Here is a 23,070-nt window from a genome sequence, read left to right as displayed (position 1 = left end):
CTACGGGCGAGAGGCGGGGTACACCCTGGACAAGTCGCCAATCCATCGCAGGGCAACACAGAGACGCACAGGACAAACAACCACACACACACTCATTCACACCTAAGGACAATTTAGAGACACATTTACCTAACGAAGAATAAACAACCACTTAAAATCCAAAACTAATGACAGTTATATTAACTAACTTAAAAAAATTAAACATTAATAGTAATAGTGGTGTTATAGTACAACTACAAATTCCTTTTATATAAGTGTATTTGTATTTGAATACAATGAAGTTTATAGGGGTTACATTATTTATTTCAGAAAAGGAATAATTACGCACTTTTCTTCTAGTTTCCACAGAAACTTTATTTTCAGTCTCTAAAAATAAATCCTTAAAATATTAATGTATATTCTCCCAAAAAGGAAAGAAAACCCCTTTTAAAGCTCTTTCCCATACAGCAATCATCTCTTATCTTTCAAACACGTTTTAACATGGAAAAGGGTTGGCCCGTCACATTCATACACCGACGTCTTGGTCTAAGGTCGGGCAACACTGGAGTCAAATCTTCCTTTTGTTTTGTTCTTTTGGTATCCTTTGTAGTTATGAGTCGTTGAGATGTGTGTGACCCTAAACCAGTAAGTCAGCAGATTTAAAAAGAAAATGCTGATGACCACCGACAATGTCAGAAGTAAGCTGCGCCAACAAAGTGCTAAACCTGTCAACTATATATTATTTAAGTTTTACACTATCAATTTCAATTCATACAAAGCAAAAAAAAAAAAAACACACTACATGAAAAAGTTGATCATGGTATGGCTTTAAACAAATGTTGTATTACTGTGTGTTTTGTAAATTTCCATCTTTTTTCACTTACGCACTGCACTATAAGACACATTTGGTAAGAGGTTCATAGAAAATGCACTTAAAAAGAGAAATAATCAGCATTTATAAACACAGAGACACACAGGAAACAACCCTAGTTTGACAAAAATCTCAATGAAATTAACGCTGAAATATTTTCAGACAATGTTAAAATATTGCAGTAGGCTTGAAATGTCTGATGCCAAACAGGAAAAGAGATCAAATAAATACATATACAGAATCATCAGAACTGGTGCTTTCTGTTACAATTCAATAATGTATAAACAGCTTTTAGTTCAGACCTATAGCACAGCATACAGCCACAAACAAATTAATCACAAACATAAACAGAGTAGCGGACAACGCAATGTTTAAACCGGTAAGAATATTTATAGAGCTCCGGATATGACTGGAATTTGGTCAAAAGCAACTTGATTGGAACACCCACAAATATTGCAAAATAACAATCTCTTAAGTTGTGCTTCTTTTTCTGACACCGATGAGCTGCAAAACATGTACATGTTTCTTAATACTAAACACTAACTGTATTAAGTTATTCTAGATGCAACACATGAACTCAAACTAATATTGTTATTTATCACTATTAAAAAATTCATTATAAAAATAAATGTATATGCACAACTACCAGTGTAACAATCAATTCTTCTCGATGTTTTCTCTTGCACCACTTAAAAAAACGAAGTCTGAATCACTAAAAAACATGTATAGTAAGGCAAATATTAAATTCACTTATAGAACAGCTTTGAAAATCGAAGTAGTGTTTTTAAATGCAAGATTAAGAACAATAGGATTCAAACTCATATAAAAGTAAAACGTGTTTTACTTTTCTTTTTTTACATAGAGAAGCTTTACTCATTTAATCAGCTTGTTATCAAAAAAGATAACAAACTTATATCCCCGTTAGTGCGTTACAAAAAACTACTGTAAATATTACAGACAAGATTTAAATTCAGTGAAATTTTTTTTAACATCCCATAAAATCTTGCACATATCTTACACCTTCAAAATATATTCTAATAAAAGTTCCAATTATTTCAGTGTAGGGTTCAACTAAAGTGAGAAATAAACAAACATGAAAATGCCCACACAGCAGACCACCATTAGGGCCAGGTTGAGAAGAAGTTGGACCCTGGGGGACTCATACAGCAACTCTGCAACCACCCGTTCATCTTCCTGTTTGACTCTCTGCGGAGCGCCATTGGGTTCTTCTTTGTACCCACAGAAACAGTCAATAAAGCGCATGCACAGGCCTCTCTCTCCTTGGCCGTGACAGCCTTGCTCTGCTCTGATCATGTCCATCTTTTTCAAAGGGTGCTGTTCAGCAGGGGTGGAGGCAGGGGACGTTTCCGTGCTGGGCGTAGCTGGATCGTACTCTGTGTATGGGACCAGAAGTTTGATTTCAACTCCATCTAAACACCTTTGCCTTTTGACATCCACGGGAATGTCTTTGTAGTAGCCTCCAGCGCCGTTGCATTGGTTCTTCTCTGTGAGTCGGTACATTTTATCTCTGTCTTTTGGGGGAACTTTTTCAAGCCTGCGGAGCCCCCAGATTGTGCTGGTGCGAACCTGCTCATCATCTGGTGCAGAGGTGCAAAGGCTGACCACCACGGCAACCAGCCCCGAAATCCAGAAGAGTCCAGCGGCGAAGTACATGTAGTGAATGTGAACAATGAAGAATGGTCTGTCGTCTGGCTGGTCACAGCGAGGCTGACGGTACAGGAAGGCAAGGATCAGTCGTATCGCACCGAGCGTGAAACCCGTCATGCCTCCCCAGAAGGCGCCCGTCTCGTTACACCTCTTCCAGAACACACCAAGCAGAAAAAGGGCAGCGATTGGTGGGGTGAGGTAGCCAGCAACTTCCTGGATGTACAGGTATGTCTGTCCACCTTGCATCTCAATGATTACAGGGACCCATGCAATGCTGATTACCACCATGAACACAACAAACATGCGGCCTACGATCAGCAGCTCGCGCTGAGAGGCCGCCTTCCGAACAGTCTGGTAAATGTCCAGGGTGAAGATGGTGCTCGCACTGTTGAAGATGGAGTCGAGATCGCTCATCAGAGCAGCGATCATCACCGCCATCATGAGGCCCCTGAGTCCCACGGGCATCACCGCCATGACCAGGCGTGGGTAGGCGATGTTCGAGCAGCCAGCCTGGGAACCACACACGGCCATGCAGTGCTCCGGCCCGATGCAGGCAATCTCATCTGTGAACATGATGCGGGAGATCATTCCTGGAATGACTATCATAAACATAGGCAGGATCTTGAGAAATCCGGCAATGAGTGTTGAGCACTTAGCATGAGCAATGTTTTTGGCAGCTAATACTCTCTGCACAATGACCTGGTCTGCACACCAGTACCAAATGGACGCAGGGGTTTGCCCCAGAATGAAACCTGGCCAAGGAATGTCCTCATCCAGAGGGCCGCGAAGGATGCGCAGTGAGTTTGGCTTTGGTTCGATGCGACAAGACGGTGAATATGTGTAGTTTCCAGCAGCCATTATAGCAGTGACATTAGGAATGGCCTGCATATACTTAGTTCTGACCCCTTCTAGTCCACCAACTTTGATTAGGCTCATAATGGTTAAGGTCAGGGCTCCACCAATCATCAGCACTGCCTGAAGGGCATCTGTGTAGAGCACTGCAACCAGTCCACCAGTCACGGTGAGCAGGGCAGTCATACTGATGAGCAGAACAATCGAAAGATAAAGGTTCCACCCCAGGGACTCTTGAATAAAGACAGCACCAGCATACAGGTCCACAGAGAGCTTGGTGAATATGTAGAGCAGCACAGACAGACAGGCAAAGTAAACTTTCAGCCTGTTCCCACCGAAGCGTTTCGACAGGTAAGCAGGCATGGTGTAAACTCCAGAGTAGATGTACACGGGGACAAACACCCAGCCGAGCAGCTGCAGAAGCAGGAGTGCATTGAATTCCCAAGCTCCTACTGCGAAGCCGCTTGCTGCTCCTGACCCAGCCAGACCTATGAAATGTTCGCTTCCGATGTTGCTGACAAAGAGGGACGGCCCTATCACTACCCACGTCATGGAGCGTCCAGCAAGGAAGTAGCCACTTACAGTGCTGCGGTTGGCTTTCCGCATGGCGAAAAGCCCAATGACCAGCACCAGGACAAAATACAGTGCCACCACTACTATGTCCACTGCTACCATTCTAGTCTGCATGTTTACAGATGAATTGCTTTAAAACTTGCAAAGGAAGCAGATACGCAAATGTTTTCAATGTTATAGGCGAGATTAAAAAAATAGCAGCAATAGAAATGACTAGCTTTGGTTTTCAGTCAAAACAAAAGCTGCGGAATAATCGACTGCCAGGTCAAAAACACTTAATCAGGTAGTCCACTGGCACAGGGGTCGTTTTAGGTTGTGGAGGGCGTTGCAGGCCACTGGTTTAGAAAAGCCAAGGTTGAATATTCCTGTAAAAAAGCAAAGACAAACACGTCATAAGTATTTTGACTTTCACATGGAAAACGCTGAACACAAACATGTTAGAACCCACAACAGAAGAAACACTGAATGATGTGTACTGACACCAAACTGAAGGTCACTTCACAAAACATGTCAAAGCTAATTATTAGCAAGATAAATGGTGAAGTGGTGAACATCTAAAAAACAAGATTTACACCCTCAGTGGACTGGGATTTGCTCCTACTGTAAATTTCCAGTGCCACCCAGAATTTGGGTTTATCTTTTCTGAGATTTTCCCCCTAATCTGTTCAGATACAACTGAACCCGAGCCATGCTGGTCTGGAAACTTCAAAGAAACGTTATATAAGACGAGTGAAGAAAGTGCAAACCTCTGTTGGCAACAGCTACACAGTTTCCACACAGCCTAACATACAGGTCATGCAACTCCTTATAGGATTGAGAAAATTGTAAATCACACAGTTCAGACAAAATACTTTAATACTGATTATAAGCAAAACATCCGGTCCTAATAGTTTTTACAGCAATTTTTAGTTTACTTTCAGCAAATGTTGCTTGTAGGAATATTAGTTGCAGAAATGAATGAGCAACGTCATGATCTCATCTTGTTTTTTATATGAATTTCAGTTAAATTGGGTTCTTTTTCTGAGCTGCTTTGTAGGCTGTCTCCAGAGATAAGCACCACCCTTTGGTTTGTACCATTAAAAATAATCAGGGTGCACATTCTTGTAGTTGTGGTCAGCATTTTCCAGTGAAGCATTTTCTACAACACTGTGACTGAAACTATGGACGTTCGGCACGATGTTGAAGAAAACGATGCAAACATAGCTTCCTGCAAGAACATCTCAGTGTGGCGGACAAGACAGCTCTGGATAGTGGAATATGTATGGAGCTAAATTGGGGTCATAAAGTTTGTTCAAAAGAAAAACATTTGAACCTGAAAAATTATTTTGAACCTCCCCCAAAAAAATTTGAAAACTGTAAAAGAACAAGTTCAAAACTACTTTTCAGATTCAAGTTTTTTTTTTCGAACTTGCAGATTTTTTTGACGGCTTCAAACTTTTGGCCCTGTTTTGGCGTGGGGGGCGGGGCCTCAGATCACGGGGCTGCAGAATCATGACTGACAGCTCAACACAGCAGCTGAACAACATATTCCCAGCTGTTGCATTCAGGGACCGTGGGAACTGGAAATATCTGTAATACATCATCGATATTCTATATATATGTGATTGGTTTTGGTTCAAATTTTTTTGTTTGAACAAACTTTTATTTTTCAGGTTCAAATTTTTTTCGTTTGAACAAACTTTATGGCCCCAATTTAGCTCCATAAATATGCATTAAAATGCACTGTTGGAGGTATAGTGAAAGATAGTATCTGTTGTTGGCTTTTAATAGCTTGCTCCATGTTGTCAGACATGTTCTGTTTAAGTAATTTCTTGATTCTGTAGGTTTATTGGCCTGTGTATGGCTTATGAAATTGAACTCAACTGTACAAAATATGTGGTTAATCAGGGTTAATTCATGATGCCAAGGAGCCATGTTGTTTCAGATAACTTGCTCACCTAATACATAAAGTTTTCAGTTTGTTTTGTATTTACTCGTGTTATCTTTGTCTGATATTAACATTTGTTAAATGATCTGAAACATTTAGGTGTGACAAAAAAGCAAAAACATAAGAAATCTGAAATATATGTTTTTGTTTGAGCTATGTATCATTTTTACACTAATGTATTAGATGGTCCCACAGAACAGCCATCTCAGTTTGTTTTTATACTGTCTGCTTCGTGATAAAATGCCAAAAAACTTTTAGGTAGTCTAAAAGTAGTCTTGCCCCAGGATTCCATCTCTTCATTCTGCAGTAGGACTTAAAGAGTTGCATTAATAGTGTTTTGACAAGGAAATCTCGGACTTGTATGCTTTACAAAGGACAAAAATAAATCCCAAAGTGTTATTTTGTGGAGGATTTTTGCAGCTATTGTTCTTAAAATGACCATCAGCTCCACCTAATGGGAGAGCGCCCAGGTGTAGGTTTCTTCTCTCCAGCGAACATGTGGGGAACAATACAACTTCAGACAATCAAATGGATCAAATTCAATTCCAGAGTCAGCAAAAAGGAATACAGATTTTGGAGGGGGGTGTCTGAGCACATCTGTTTTTTAATGTTTGGCCACTCCTGAGGTTTCTCCCTGACATACATGGCAGAAAGTAACTCCCACCCACGCCGTCGTCTTCACAACCATGCTTTATGCAAAAGCATCTCCCTTTATAAAAGAAGTCTTTGTTTTCGTTTTTACTAAGTCACCATCAAGCCCTGCTCTCTTCGTGCAGTTGCCATAAACTGCCCAGGAGACTTTGGCTCAGAAACACTAGAACGTTTCTCAGTAAATACATTTTTCATTTGTAAAATTATGTAATACCGGATTTAACATAATCACTATTTTCCCAATGTAGCCAGGACCCCATCACTTAGGCCCAGTGCCATAGTAACAGACAATAATGAAATCTATCCTTTGTACATTTAATAGGTCACATTTAATTGAAACCTCTCTCATTTGATTGTTTGTCCAATAAAACAGTTAAACGAAATATTAAAAGTGGCATGCTTTTATCCACAGGTCCTCGGTCAACAGTTTTTTATATATTTCTATTGAGAAACTTTGTGTACATGACGATTTTTGATGCATTCACAGATTTCAGAACATGTAATATAAATATTTTATGCAACGCGAACACCAGCCTTGTGTGGTCATGCATTTCACCTGCATGGCAGGTCTTAAGTATTTGGATGTCACCGACAGACTGGAGACCATGTTTAAGGGGAAACTTCTGGATTTAGTCTTTAAGCAAGTAGTATTTTACCTGCAAAAAATAACACTCTTGGCATCTTCATTTAGTGTAAACCCAGATTAGCTGTTCTTGGAGGCTGAAGATAACCACTAGTGTGAGAAAAGCCAAGTCCTAAGCAGCCTTCAACTGGCTTAAGCCAGCTCCAAACACAAAAAACATCTAAGCCGTTTATACAAACATTATTTTATGAATCTTTTGTCTGCATTAGATGGTTACTGTCAAAGAAGCTGATGGTAGGAGGTGGCATGCTACCAGTGATCTTTCTGTTTGCAACATCTGCAGAGAATAGAATATGTAAAGAGCTTCTGGTTAGAGTACTCTATGGAAAAGTAAGGCAGTATATCAATGTGCTCATTTAAAGGTTGTAATACTTTTGATTATTAGACCACTTTACACTTATATCAGACAATTACTCTGACCAGAAACCATTTACATCTTCCATTCTAAGTATTTTTGTTTCACAAAGAAAGATCATTGGTGGTGCAATGATTCTAGCTAAATTTCCTGTTTAAAACATTGACCAAATATTACAATGCAAATGTGGCACTGGTTTAAAGGTCAACAAATCGCCATTCAATAAGTCGCTACAATGTTTTTGCAATAGGAGGTGGGTCCTCTTGCATTCCCTGTTTTCTTCAGGATCAACTAATCTGGACTCATATTAAACGAAGATGACAAGAAAATTATCTACTGCAGCTCAAATATAGACTACTTAAATCATAAGCCGTATAATCTTTTAACAGAACTTGCTTCATAAATTCTGTACTATCCCTTTAAGGGCATTCTTCCCCAATGAATTGATTCAGTTTGGATGATGAGACAAGCCCTTACAAGCCATCCTACCTGTGAAGGTGCTGTAAAAAGTGTATGGCCTTTCAGATCTATGATACCTCAAAAAATGTCAAAAAAGGTCATGAAGATTCATGCTTCATAATATCCTAAGAGTTAGTCCAAATGCAAGACATTTTAAATTAGAGTTATATTAAATGGCTACACTGGTATAATTGTGATGCGAGTAACAACGTATTCCCTGACCTTGCTAAGGAGATGGCATTGTGAAGTGTCAGAGACACTCCAAGGTTAAGTAATTAAACCGGTATAACGAGAAACAACAGGTGTACATGTTCTGCTCTTCCTCTTCCTGTCGGCTAACAAATTGCTTCAGGTTATGTTTGTATTTCTATCCTCAAAAGCCTTAACACGTGCCAAAATAGAGCATCCTGGACTCATTTGGTCCATATCAGCCCCGCAACCCAAATAAAGCGAGATGTTACGTCTTGGTCCCACTGAAACAGCCTATGGAGGACACGAGGTATGTGTGTTTGTTTTGGTGGCAAGTGAGGCTTCCCGCATGCATGGGACAGAAGGGATAGCTATGGCACAAGGGGACTTTAATTGATGCCCAGATGCGGGATGGTAGCCCGAGACTGCCGCTTAAATACGAGGAGGGGGCGACACCAGCGGCGCCGGATTCATTTTAGAGGTGGGGGGGGGGGGATGTTGCGTCGCACCTACGCACATACTCAAATTTGTCACACTATAATTTTGGTGCATACTTAGGGTCTTGATGTATTGGGGACTTTAGTCCAGAGCGCTCCTCCCTCCTGTTCCCTCTTTAAAAGTTGCCCTTCGGAGTCTCTGTTTATGTATTTTGACCACTGTGTTTATTCATCCTGCTACCTGCTGAGTGGGGCTCACCCCGGTCTCAGTATAAATGATGAGACCGGACAAGCGGTTCCCAAAGAAGACGTTTTTTCTTCAGCCTTTAGGAACCAGTAAACCCCAGCCCTTGAAGGGCTGTGCCTGTTCTCATAGAATCTGGGGTTATGTAACCACAGATTCGTAAGAGAGAAACGTAAAGGCTTCGAGTGCGTAAATACGCAGTCAGAGGCGCCCTGGGCGAATGAACAGGGAAGATAAATAATCTCATCAGGGTGGAGGCTGACATGACAAACCTGCTGTTGTGGACAGTGACGACACAGCTTAGCAAACTGTAACAGTCCAGAAAAGCAGGAGTAGAATATAAAAGAAGGAAACACATCAACAGCTGGATCATTCATAATGACGCAGCGCAACAACCTCCTGCGTGCTTCAAGTGGCCAGAGCAGAGGGCATCTGTTTGCTACACGGGAAAACACGCAGTGCCAGTCCAGCTGTGGTTCTGAGTCCACAGGAGGATCCGTCGGTAGGAGTGGACGACTTCCCTCACAGTTCATGGCAGAAGACGCTTCTTTGTGGTTTTGCTCCAGTTTGGCTGAACCCTCAACATCTCGACCGGGTCACAGTGCAACCCATCGAGGAGCCGCAGGATCAGCGGAAAATAAAAAATGATTTTAGATAATCAAATTTGACCTTAAAGAAAATTAAAAGATCAAATAAAACGTGTCTTCTGTTTTGTGGTTATGTTAAACAGTTTTTGCAGAAGGTCTGCTGACAACACAACCGTTTTTTCCTTTTTTTCACAATTACCATAATTGTCTTTAATAAAATAAAAAGTAAAATAGAAGTTCTCCATTCATTAAAAACAGTTTCGTGCGTCCTGGTGTCCGGAGAGATGATGTGACGGCCGTTCCTGACTGGCAGTGCATTCAGAAAACGAAACAATGACCCTGACAGGCTGCAAGAGGTCCTGATTATTTCTTTCTTCTATTATTTCAGAGATGTTCACACGAACAGAGAAGGTCATTTCTGTTCTTTTCATCTGCCTGCATTTCTCCACATAGCGACCTACCATCAGTGCGCACTGCGCGGTGCTTTTGCAAATGGCAGCTGCCTTTGGGACACGCATGGATGGCAGACTAATAATGAACGCAGTTATTTGCAGATTTAGTGAGTTTATAACACTGCAGGTGTTATAGAAACACATAGGCATCCAGTCTTCCCACAATTTGATAACTTTGCGCTGAAACGTCCGGTATTGCACATTCATTGAGGCAATCGTGTTAACTGGACAGGGGTGTTTTTCTGCGCTTCCGATTTCATTGCGCACTTAACTCACTCGTGTTTTTGTGGATGCTGTCAGGTTTAAAGAGGCACAAACGTTTTGTTTGTGCCTGTCTGTCTCTAGACAGCGATTGCGCCAGAGAGACATCCGTCACAGCCTCTCAGTACAATCGGGTCAAGACGTGAATATCTGTTGGGACCAGATTACGGCCGGCCAGGGCCACCAGATCCGGCACCACTGGGCGACAGCAGCCCACCAGCGGACACGGATGCCCCTATCAGGTGGCAGGACATTTCTAGTATACCCGCTCATTCATTGGCGTGAAAACGATGCGCATCCTTGGTGATCAAATTTCCCATTCATAACAACTTCGTTGGTAATAGGACACTTAACTGCGCAGAAAAAGCCGAAATAAGGCGTTGGACGTGTTTTCCTTCATGTTTTAACACACTGACGTCAGCGTTGCAATGTAGTAATCTAGCCGGATGAGACGTTTACTGAACTAATCGCTTCCTTCATTGAAAAATACATCCTCAGCGGGTTAACAGTGCTATTTCACCGGATATATTTTAAATGGGATCGACTTAAAGAAGGGGATTACACATACTCACCGGGTGCAGTGAGAAAACACTCAGCAGACGCGCGGAAACACGCCGCTCCACGCCCCCTTAAAGAACATGAACAGGAAGAAGATACTCCGTCCGCCTAGGAGGAGACGCCTCTTTGTTTTAAGCAGGCTTTCTTGTCAAGGAGGTGTAGATGTGACTCGGACAAGTCGGTCCCCCCCCCCTTCCCCAGTGAAGCAGAGTACAGCTTCTTCTGTGATGCTCCGCCAGACAATGATGCCCTATCAGCCTGCTAGTCCTTAAAGGCACCAGTACAAATCCACGCCCCACACGTGGAGCCAACCCGTGACGTGTAATAGAAAACGTCGAGAAGTTGCCCCGGCTAGTGACCGGCATTAACCCACATACTTATTTACATTTTTAATGTTTAAATAATTTAAACATTAAAAAAATTTAATCATATTATTTAAATAATAATAAGTCATTCGATTAGAAAGAAAAAATATACTTACAAATCTGCTTGAAAATAAAGAGCTTCTTATGAATATAGCTGCAGTTTGTTTACTTAAATATGCTTTAGTAATTCCTTGAGGCTGCACAGGTTTGCCGACTTTTAAACTGGTCATTAAGCAAACTGTAGAAGCCTACTAAGTCGTTTTCAAAACCTGCAGTCACACACTTAGACACAAAGGTGGCTTCTTAACCCTGGAATAAAACAGTAATAATAGAACCTATCTCTAATCTGCTTCGAGATAGAGAAACTACCAGAACCACCTGCTTCTTCTGGATACCGAAGTCTGACACCTAATCCGATTTAGAGCTGGCGTTTGTAACCTGGACGAAAAAAGACTCAGGCAATAAGTTTGTTATAAGGTGAGATCCATTTACATAAGTTTAATAATAATCATCATCTTTATTGGTCATTGCACATGTACATTACAATGAAATTTGTCCTCTGCATTTAACCCATCCCTTATAGGGAGCAGTGGGCTGCCATTGTGCAGCACCCGGGGAGTTTTCAGGAGCTAAGGGTCTTGCTCAGGGACCCAGAGTGGCAATCTGTGGGATATGAACCTGGCCCCTTGTGTCCCCACTGGAACACAAACCTCCTGTTCTAACCACTAGGCCACCACTCCCAGGTGGGACTTTTTAAGGGTTGTGTTTGGCACATAACAATAATGCTGCCCATATCTGTCAGAAAATATATATTTTTAAAGCAAGACCTGTTTTCTTTTTACCCTGCCATCTGACATAATTTGCAGAACCAGGCGTGTGCTCCAAAGGAAATATAGCTGCACTCAAATCCTACCTTGAGTATATAATTTAGAATAATAAACACTGTGCTTTTGTTGTTTGGCAAAATAACAATGTTTTCCAAGTTGAAGCTTAAAAAGGTTTGTTCTTGAAAAAAAAAAACATTAAAAAAGGCAAGGAAATCCTAATTTGTGTTTTTGTGAATGGGCTGAATAGGCATGCCAGATGTAATTGTAGAAAGCGCCATTTACACAAAATGTTCCCGTTAATTACTCTGTACATGTGTCATATTTACATTATTGCATTATTTACTGCAATTGCATGCATTATTGCAATTGCAATAATCAAATATCAAGTTACCTTTGCTGCATTTGGATCTTTAAAAGTACATGTCAGAGAAACTGCAAAAACCTTCTCTTAGGCCTTCTTATTGGCCTCTTGGCCTGCTACCACATCCACCACAACTACAATTCATATTAATGCTGTTCATATAAAACCTTATGGACAAAATCATGATACAAACATAGGAAACATTGGTGCTTAATCTGTTAAGTTGTGGTAATAATAATATCTGTTTTTTGGCCTCAATGGATAAATATAATTATGGTTAAATAAGGTGACTTTCATTGAAAAATCCTGCAAAAGCAGATGGCTGTCTGCATATAACAGAGGGAAGGGGACAGGGTAAATTTCCACTCACTCCTCTGTCTTGGAAATTTCCATTCTGTGTGAAACTTCATCTCCCAGCATGCCTTGTGCGACAGAGGCCATTGTTAAGCTCTGTTAGAAGAAGGAGGAGGTTTGAGTAGGGCAGCACCATGCTGTGACGTGCTGGAGCAGGAAGTGGATTCTTTCATTCATTCATCGTGTTTTCTTTTTGTTTGGACTTATCCTTGCAGCTTTAGGAGTATTTTACTGTGGATTTCAGTCTATTGTATTTTGACTTGCCTAATTTTTATTAACTCTAAATATTAATCATCTTGTGACTCTACATTGCAGTTTAAATAAGCTTAGTTGTGGGCAAAATAAAAAAAAGGTTTTAATTGCTTGTTATGTCCATATAATAAGTGTGTGCATGGTAGTTTCTCCTCTTCTCTGTGCTGCTCCGCGATGGACTCGTGACCTATCCAGTGTTTACCCCGCCTCTTGCCTGTAGGCTGCTGGAGATAGGCACCAGCTCCCTTACAACCCTGTATGGAAGAAGCAGGTATAGAAAATGGATGGATGGATGGATGGATGGATGGATGGATGGATGGATGGATGGATGGAGCAAACACAGAGCTATAACTCAGAAGGTCTTTTCATCTGTTGGGACTTTAATATTGATCTGTTTAACTCAAACAATCACAAAACCAGTGAAGAGTTCATTAATACCATGTACAATCTGAGACTTTTCCACAGAATCGCTAGGATCACATCTAACTGTGCCACATAAATAGATAATATATTTACTAATCTAACAATACAAGTGTATTAATAATTCATGATATTAGTGGTCATCTACTTGTCTTTGTAGTTGGTGACAATTTCTGCAAGAAAAATAAGGAGAAAATTAGTCCATGGTTTAAAAGAGTAAGGACAGGAGAAACTATAAATGTATTCAAACAAGAATTATTTAAACAGAATTGGGATTCAGTATTGAAGGAATAAGACATAAGACGATAAAGAAAATTAAAGCTTTCTGAATATTTTTAAATCACTATATAACAAAACTATCCATAAATACTCAGATAATAAATACAAAAAAATATGAGAATAAATTAACTCCTATTCTGCAGATAGCTAAATACTATAATAAATTATTAGATAGAAATAAAAATGGTATTAAAGGAATCTGAAATATACATTAAATCATGTTTTAAGAAATGCTCTAGACACATTAGTTTTCCACAATATTTTACAAAAAATGATGAGAAAAGGTGTGGTTCACAATTTCAATAAATATTTTGTTTAAGTGTGGGACCTAAACTGGCAGAAAAAAATCCCAGATGCTACAACAGCTGGAGAACTGAATGAAACATTAATCAGTAGAAATCCTCATTCAAAGTTTCTCACAGCAGTTCAAGAAAAATAAATTATAGATATTGTCAATAAATGTAACAACAAAAGGTCAACTGACTGTGATGGCCTCTCTCCCTGTTCTGTGCCCCGTGGTGGCGGGGTGGGGTTGGGTTCTGTGGACTCTTGCAGACCGGTTGGAAGAGTGGAAGTGGGACGCAGGCATGGGAGTCTGAGTTCTCTGTATTAATGCTGGGGATTGGCTCGGGTGTCTCCCACCCGTCTTGACTGTTGCTGAGACGGCTCTGCTTCTTGGCTGGGGTCGGCCTGTTCACTGGGGCATGCTGGCTGGGTGCCCCCAGGGATGGGATGCACCTAGGGTTGCTCTCTGGGGTAAAGTGGTGGGACTTGGGTACCTGTGCTGTGTTTGCACTTTGTTCCCTGACTGGTTCAGAAGGGGTCTTTGGGATGTTTTTCTCTTCCTGACACTGTGGGGTGCAGGGTGGGGATCGGTGTGGGATCCTGGCGGGAGGTTTGTAGCATCTGACTATGGCACAGATGAATGGGGGTTGGGGAAAGTCTTAGTCCTCTGGGTGCTTGAGGTACAATGGTGTGATTGTGTATCTCTACACAATCGCCACAATTTTGCTTTGATTCGGGTTTGTTATGCACATTGTCCAGACATACAATCATATTCAAAAAACTTTAATAGGGGGTGCAGTGCTGGTGGTGTAGGGGTTAAGCGTGCAACTATGTACAGAGGATATTGTCCTCAATGAAGCTGTCCTGAGTTCGAGTCCCAGACCCAGTGATCTTTGCTGAATGTCTCTCCCTCTCTTTCCTGTCTACCTACTGTTGGAAAAATAAGAAAAATCAAAGGCATCTAGTCTAAAAAATCTTTTATATTGTTCCAATGAGGATAGTTATATATATATGAAGTTTGCATCATTTGGGTGTCCAGCTGTTTGCTTCACGTTTGGACCTGTCGGACACCGTGCTTCTAAGTATCAAATTGATTCACCATTTCGACCCAGCATTTTTTCAAAACTATAACTTTTACTATTTAGATGTTTACAGCTCTTCTGTTATGTCAGGCAACAATTACCAGACAGTTGTTTATGTTGTTGATTAAAAAAACAGTAACAGACATATGGAGTTGTTAAACTCTGTTTATTTCACTTTGGCAGTCATTAGCAGGACCTAACCACAAAAATGTTGTATCTCATGTAGCAAAATTATTGTTGTGTTTGTCAGCATGATTACAGTAATGTTAAGGTCAGTTTTGACCTAGTTACTGTATAACATTAAATTATAATAATTGTAGGTACCAAAACTGAAATCATACACACGATCAGTCAACAGCCCACAGCATGCTCTTCCTCCAACCACTTGAGCTTCATTTAGGGGCTTCTCGTTTTGCCTGTTTGACAATACAAAGACATGTCCAGCCATGCAAAACCTACAGTGACTTACAGAGGATACATTGCAAGATGATTTAATGTACGCCAAGCTCTGAATCATATCTTTGCTGACAATGAAGCAGAGGACACACAGCAGCAAATGACCATGAGATTGCCAATGACTGTCTTTCAACATCCCCAATGTGTCTGCTTACAACGCATTTGTGTTGTGGACCTACATTCAACAAGGATGGAACTCAACCAAAGAAAAACAAGCGCAGAATGTTTATTGTGGAGCTAGTTCCCTTGTGAAGGTGCACATTGAGCAAAGGGAACAGGTGTACCGACAGCTGCAGAGCTCACTATCCGCTCCGACAGCTACACGAAGAGTATCAGCGCCAACATCCTCCTCAGCCAGACCTGCTTCAACATCAACAACCCCAATGAGACCACCTGATTCTAAAAGAAAGACGTCTCAGGCCTGCCCTAGCAATAAAGACTGAAAGGCAAACTTGTCTGAGTTTTCCTGTGTTAATCACCCTCTTTTCTTGTAGTGTCTACATCGTTTCCGTCAGATTCTCCCTTTACCTCCCCGATTCATGCAGCTTCCACCCCTGTTCTTTATTCAGTAATCGGACTAGCCTGTTCCTCGTCTCAATAATAACTTCTCATTTATTCTTCTGATTCACTGCAGTCATTTTTTTTTGATTACCTTGTTTTGTTGTCACCTCCTGTTTAATTTTTGTAACTTTATCTTTTTTAATAAGTCACACTCAAGATTATCCTGACTGCATTTTTGCAGGCATTTGGATTCAATGCAAAATCCAACCATAATTTTAACATAAAATATAATGGACTTTTAGAGTGGTTGTGCAGAGATGACCATATCCACAGCATTTTATTTTTGGCAAGAATTAATCACAGTAATGCAGACGGAGGTAAAGTATATTGTAATCCCCACCACTGAGTGATTCATTCATGTGTATTCAACTAGAAGCCCTTCTAAGCAGACTCCAGAAGCAAACATTTTTTTTCAGTTTTTGCTGTTGCAACCCTAACTTATTAGATAATCATTATATACACAATATGCAAGCATCAGAAGGAGGCTTTGTGTTCCTTTTGAAGAGTAGAGGTATTAGAATGAATTGAGTCTTGGTCACATGAGAGACGTTTATACAAGAAAAGTTGAACACAAGAAAGGCTGGCTGCATTTAGCAGCACATCACCAATCGCACAAAACAATTGTCCACTTGCTTAGTTGTTATAGGATGGCAGTTTTCCACTAAAAGCATCCTTGTCATATACAGTAGACCTTGAGTGTGTCAGTTTTTCAGACAGTTTTGACCCACATGAAGTAAGCATTCAGGAGAGAGATCAAGTTCAACAAATACATTTACAGGAAGCATGGAGATACGGAAGGAGCTGGAACCGGGAAACAAACTGCAAGGTAAGTAACATAAATCTTAAGAGTGAATATTACTAAATAACAAGTCTGTCTTACTAGGGATGAAGGGTGATCTGCCAGGAGGAGGGAAAACAACAACGAAGGTGCGCACAGAGGAGACCGGAGCTGGTAGGTAATTGACACACGTTGTGGGGCTCTGAGGTACTGGTGTTGGTCTTATTGTGATGGAGGGTGGACAGGGTTCGCTTGAAGTGGTCCGTGGTTCATCCAGACAGGAAGCTGCCAGCCAGTTGTGAGAAGACGAAGTGGGCTGGGTGCCCAGGCTTTAATCCACAAGGTTTGGAGATCAATCTCCAGAATCACAAATCCAGGACAGCAAACAATGCTGAAAATGAAGTCAGGTTCAGGTATGCAGCCTGCAAAGGAGCACATACAAAGTTACTCAAAGGCAAAAGACAAAGCAAGGATTAATGTGACTTGAGCTTATACCACTGAGGGCAACACTCTGGCGCTGAATTGCTGGCAGCCTCCGTCTTAAATACCCTCCAAGGATGATTATGGAGATAGGGAACACCTGTCACCACTCCTCACGGTCTCAGAGCCACCTAGAGGCCAAGCACAGTGAACAACACCAGACACAGCACACAGATCCTGACAGAGTGGTTTTACAACTTTTTTAGCTTAAAGGGATGGAGTCATAACAGATCGCATTGCTTATATAGGCCACTTCTTTTTAAAAGGGTCATGTGAGGTGACTTTACAGGACTGACTGCTTGTTAACAGGGAGGATGATTTGTACATGGATTTGTGTTTTCTAGGATCCTGTTTAAAAGCTGCACCTTATAAAATAAACAGTGTCAAAATTTTTTGTCAGTCTGAGTTTTTAAAACATATTAAAAAACTAAGTGTTGGCAATCTTAAACGTTACTTCAGTATTTCAGTTGAAATGCATTTATTTACTTAAATTTTTATCTGAACAAGGATTTGAATTGATTTAAATAAAATTACTTAGCGGGCTGCACAGTTGCACTGTTGCCTTGCAAGAAAGTCCTCGGTTTGAATCCCGGCCGGGGGTCTTTCTGAATAGAGTTTGCATGTTCTCCCCATGCTTGTGTGGGTTCTCTCTGAATAATCCAGCTTCGTCCAACAATTTAAAAAAACCAAACTGTTAGGTTAATTGGTCTCTCTAAATTGCCCTTAGGTGTGCATGGTTGTTTGTCCTGTGTGTCTCTGTTTTGCCCTGTGAGACTACTGGAGATAGGCACCAGTTCCCCCGCAATCCTATATGGAACAAGCAGGTATAGAAAATGGATGGATAGATCAATGGAAAAATATTTAGCAAAAGGTAATTTAGAGAACTTAAGCCCAAGTACACTTTACCAGCTGCAAAGCATGGTGGTGGCAGCATCATGCTGAGGGGTTGTTTCACTGCCAGTGGTATTGTCACATTGCAGTGGGGGGATTAAATAATGAAAGAAACAACTACCACAAAATTCCTGAATTTGACCTCCATCTGCTTAATGACAGGTGGGTGTTCCAACAGAACAATGATATAACATTTCACAACCATATTCACCATCCTGCTGGAGAGATTATTGGGACCACTGTGAAAAACAGGTAGAACTTCTATCATCTAAATCTGGATGATACATTGCCCTCAAGCATTACTGTAATTTATGTCAAGTAAGAAACATGAACAAAAGTAGAGATTGTATGACCATGTTTCACCAGGTCTGCTCAGAAGATTCTGTTATATTTTCATTACTAACACAGACACAAAAGGAACAAAACGACACATAGAACAAAATATCCATTGTTTCCACTTATTCTCCTTGTGTTTTTGCGTGGCTTATTTGAAGGACAAGGGTTCTCCTTTTTTTTTTTTTACAGTAAACACATATGAGTAAAGTTCTTCCACTGATCCTAAGATCAGAACTTATACAGATATAAAGTGAAGTGAAAAGCGATTTTTACCTGTGATGGATGGATGGATATGGATGGATGGATGGATGGATGGATGGATGGATGGATGGATGGATGGATGGATGGATGGAAAATGATTTTTCGGTTTTAATATCTGACAAAGATGACTGGAGTAATTACAATAAGCTGTTTTCAAATAATGATTTTATCTCTCAAGGCATAAAAGTTATCCAAATCAAGTTGTCCTTAAATAAAAAGCTAATATTCCAATACTCCAAGAAGCATTAACAACCAATCCAAGAGGCCACAAACAAACCCTAAATAACATATAAGCACTGCAGACCTCAGTTACCTCAGTCAGTGTTTATGGTTCAACAAGAGGCAAGGCAAAAATCAAATCCATGGGAGAGTTCAATGGCAAAAGCCCCTGCTCACCAAAAAGAAAAGAAATGCCTAACATTCCTAAAAAGCATCTGGAATATTTTACTCTTGGGAATACCTCGATGACTTGCAGCAATTGATGGAACATTTGCCCACTGGCAGAAAAACCTGAAGGGAATTATTTTTCGCTTAGGGCCAGGTTGGTTTAATAAATGAAATCAGTTGAGAACTTTGTGTGTTTATTTAGTTTATCTTTAACATTAAGATGTGTTTAACCATCTCAGACATCAAGGTTTAAACAAAAAAAGCATAAACAAAATAAATATGGAAAGGAGGCAAATACTTTTTCATCACTCTATGTATGTAGTGAAAAGACTGAAAGTGAAAATAATAACACAGACTTTATAATCTCACACATATAGTCAAGGCAGTTTTAAGTTGCATTTGCCATTGAACTGGTAGCTGGGATACTGAGATCTGCAACAACAATTACAGCAACGTGTTGAGTGGTCTTGATCATCCTGATATGAGTATCAAAATCTTTGGAATTCAAGCAGATACCTCTTTCGTTAATCTCTGCCAAGCCCGCCGTAGTATTTGATAAGGCGCTCACTGACATCTGCCTCTCCCAACGAAACAATGTTGGTTGTCCACACTGCCAAAAAGGATTGCAGTGCAAACAGTTGGCTTGTCATGAAATCAGCAACAAAAGTCTGGTAAGGATTTGTATACGTGTATATTTGCTACAGGCACTGACCTTGCTTTCAGTTCAAGGTTCAGGAGAAAAACATTGGAGTAAGCTGCCTATAGATTGTGTACAACTTTGGGTTAAGATACTCAGTGTGTTCATATAAACAGTGAACATCTGAACATTTCTCACTCAATCTTTCATAAAATTGGGTCATTCATCTTTTATTCACCTTAAATTAACCTTGTTCTTAGTGCAATGATATAAAAGCAAGATGAAAATCTTTTTAATCATGTGAAGAACTTTTAAGAGTATTTTAAGAACATTAGCTAAGAAAATGTCATCCATCATGTTGCACAGGTGGTCAGGAAATTTTGAAAACTGAGGGTACATGGCAGAAAAGAATGTCGTTAGGTTTTCTCTTGCTTAAGAAGCAAATGCCCTTCAGTTTATGTTCAAAACTGTTTTTTTTTTTTTATTATTTTAAATAATTACTTTGAGTAACAAACTTAAATTTCTTCACTGTGTTTAGTGGGATTCTCAAGAGTAAATTGTTTTCAAATTTTCTAATAACATTAGGTTTGTAGATCAAGCTGCAAAGGAGCCTATTATTGTATGAACTTCAAAAGAGAAGTATTTATGAATAAATGTGCTTAAATCTCTTATTGCCCAGATGTAAAAGGTGCCATAGGCTCATTGGTATCAGATGGTTTTTACTGACAAAAAATGAAGCATACAAAAATCTTGGTGCTCCTGGGTTTTGCACTTTTATTGCATTATGTTCTTGGATAGCTACATCTGTAATTCTTTATTTATCTTAATTCTTCATTTTATTTAATCACTGACCATTGTCACATATGTTTAGAACTGCAGGGGCTCCATCTACAGGCGCAAACCTGCACATGCAGATTGTTTTCTGCAGAAGGATTTAATGTGACTCTATTATGTAACCCGATAAGTTTCCATCAAGTCTTATTATGTAAGACGTAATGCATCATGTTCACTATATTTTTGTTTAGGTGAAAAATGGGATTCTGCCATGCTGCTGCAGAAAAGATAGTTATTAAAGAGGAATATGTTGTGTTGTACATTTGAAAACTGTTCCATGTCTTACAAGCAGGACAGATTCAGCAAGGTTGTAATGTATTAGCAATTATTCATATTTATGCCCTAAATGTACCTTTAAAATCAAGATCCATCCATCCATCCATCCATGAGAGTAATTTATTTATTTTTCCTGGAAAAATATTGCTTTTTGTATGTAGTTTGTATATGACACAGATTTAACAGAATAGCCCTTTATATATAGCTGTAATATGCATTACTTTTTTACTTGTACTATTTTACAGATGTGACATTTAACAGTAATTAATTTATAATTTGCGAAACTGCTTTTTTTTACGTCTGCTTATAACTGATACAGTTTAAATTACTTGTCATACTGTTGTCTTTTTATCACAAACTAGCGTTCCAATTCACTCAAACAATGCATGCATGAGCATTAATATTTGATTATTGATTAATATGCACATTACTCATGAGAATAGTCTTTACTATACCAGGAAGCTGGTCAGAGCAGCAAACTATCTATGATATACATTTATTAATTATCTGTTACATGACACAGTATGTAAAACTTTTTTTTCTAATTAATAATGTTTTGTTTTTTAATATTTTACATAGACTAGCTGTTTTTGTGGTTCAGTGTTATACATTGTACCATCACCTAAACTGAGGAAGTAATAAAAAAATACTTAGAACATCAGGAATCTGAATAAGATTTTTGAAAGAACCAGATGAATATTAGATTATTCCCATTTCTATTCTTTTTTAAAACAGTATTAACTGCTGGACTTAGGAACCCAAAAGAGAATTAAATAAGAACTAAAATGAACATTTAGGTGTGTATAAACATGCACATTTTAATCCTATAAGTGTTATTAATGTATAAATAACTAGTGCACACATTTGACTGTAAAGTCAGTTAATCCAGCTAATCAAGGCTCTATCTCTCAAGTGAAAATTCCACACTTTTCCAGACTCAAGTTTCAATTGTTCTTGATCCATTTTGGCCCAATTTTAAAGCTTATATTCACAAGTGCTGCAGGAATTTACTACAGAAATTTCTACAGAGGTCAGACATTAAATGCTGATTCTTCACTAAACATAAATGTAAGGACAGACCAAAAGCTGGTTGGTTGGAAAAATGGATGAATGGACAAGTGGATGACTAAACAATGAATTACAACACTTATAACTAAGAAAGAAAATACCTCAGAACTCTGGCTAATGTAATGCTAATGTAATACTTTCCACTTGTAAACTGAAACCATAGCTATGTTACACGTATCAGCCAATCTGTCGGTCATTAATCATAGAGCACCTTTTAAACACAAGAAGGGCAACACAATCACTTTGCATCAGATAAAAAACAAACAGATACTGAAAAACAACGACAGCAAAGTAGAAACAATCAGACAAGCAACAATAAGTCAAAACAAGTTTAAGCATCGAAAACACCAGAGATGGGAAGAGTAGACAAAACGTTTACTCAGGCTAGAGTAGTGTTGCTTCAATATATTTTTACTCAAGTACAAGTAAAAGTATATTGAAGTATATTTGTTTTAAAAAAGTAGTCACTACCCACCTCTGGAAAACACATAGGAATGTGTAGTTAACAGATACAATGTTGGCTTGAAGGACTCAGGAAACAAATCTTTTATGATGAGGAGGAAACATAAAATTAGAAGCGTCCAGAATCCAGATGAGAGTGTTAAAATTATGATCATTCAGTAATAATAATAATCATAATACTAATAATAATAATAAGCTGAAATCTACTATTCAAATTCTTTTTAGGGCCTCAACCAACTTTGGACCGGCTCTGAACTATTAAAACAATGTATATAGACTGAGAAATCCAAAACAACATTGTTTGAACAAGCATTCTCTATATCTAAATATATTCTTTTTGCCCTGTGAAACGATAAGCTTATACGTGCAGAGGAAACATTGTAATAAGCTATGATGGCTCTACGGCCTAATAATTTGCGGTGTAACATTTTATGGTGAAATATCTGACGGTAAGGTGAGAGGTTTGTCAACATGGTACATCCTGGAACATACCAAAGCTGGAGGGGTGGCAGGTTTGTGATAACCTATCTCTTTCCTTTTATAAAAGTATTAAGTCAACCTGGTTTCGTTTCGCTACCTTTTATACTCGTAAAATGATAAGGTTTTGTTTTTAAATAGCAGTTAGAAGATGAATAGTTACTTTATTGGTAATAAAATGCTTGAGCCACCCCTGCTGTCAGTTTGAAAGAGTGAGCCGCGCTGGCCGCGGTCG

At 39.5% G+C, this 23,070-nt stretch overlaps 1 protein-coding gene and 1 long non-coding RNA gene across 2 annotated transcripts; both read right to left on the bottom strand.

Moving 5' to 3' along the window:
• Positions 1-333: 333 nt before the first annotated feature.
• slc5a3b (solute carrier family 5 member 3b) lies at positions 334-10,947 on the bottom strand. The gene is made up of 2 exons (XM_047371255.1): positions 10,721-10,947; positions 334-4,308 (listed from the first exon to the last, which is right to left on the bottom strand). The coding sequence occupies exon 2, from the start codon at positions 4,055-4,057 to the stop codon at positions 1,922-1,924; it is 2,136 nt and encodes a 711-aa protein (XP_047227211.1). The 5' UTR covers positions 4,058-4,308; positions 10,721-10,947; the 3' UTR covers positions 334-1,921.
• A 5,237-nt stretch (positions 10,948-16,184) lies between these two features.
• Positions 16,185-17,395, bottom strand: LOC124871692. Its single transcript, XR_007039083.1, has 2 exons — positions 17,222-17,395; positions 16,185-17,148 (listed from the first exon to the last, which is right to left on the bottom strand). It is a non-coding gene; the product is annotated as an uncharacterized LOC124871692 (long non-coding RNA).
• Positions 17,396-23,070: the final 5,675 nt, after the last annotated feature.

Source organism: Girardinichthys multiradiatus, chromosome 7 (assembly GCF_021462225.1).
Source record: "Girardinichthys multiradiatus isolate DD_20200921_A chromosome 7, DD_fGirMul_XY1, whole genome shotgun sequence".
In the NCBI taxonomy this organism is placed as follows: Eukaryota; Metazoa; Chordata; class Actinopteri; order Cyprinodontiformes; family Goodeidae; genus Girardinichthys; species Girardinichthys multiradiatus.
Note: the sequence above shows the minus strand (reverse complement) of the source record. Positions and strands in the feature narration are given on the sequence as shown.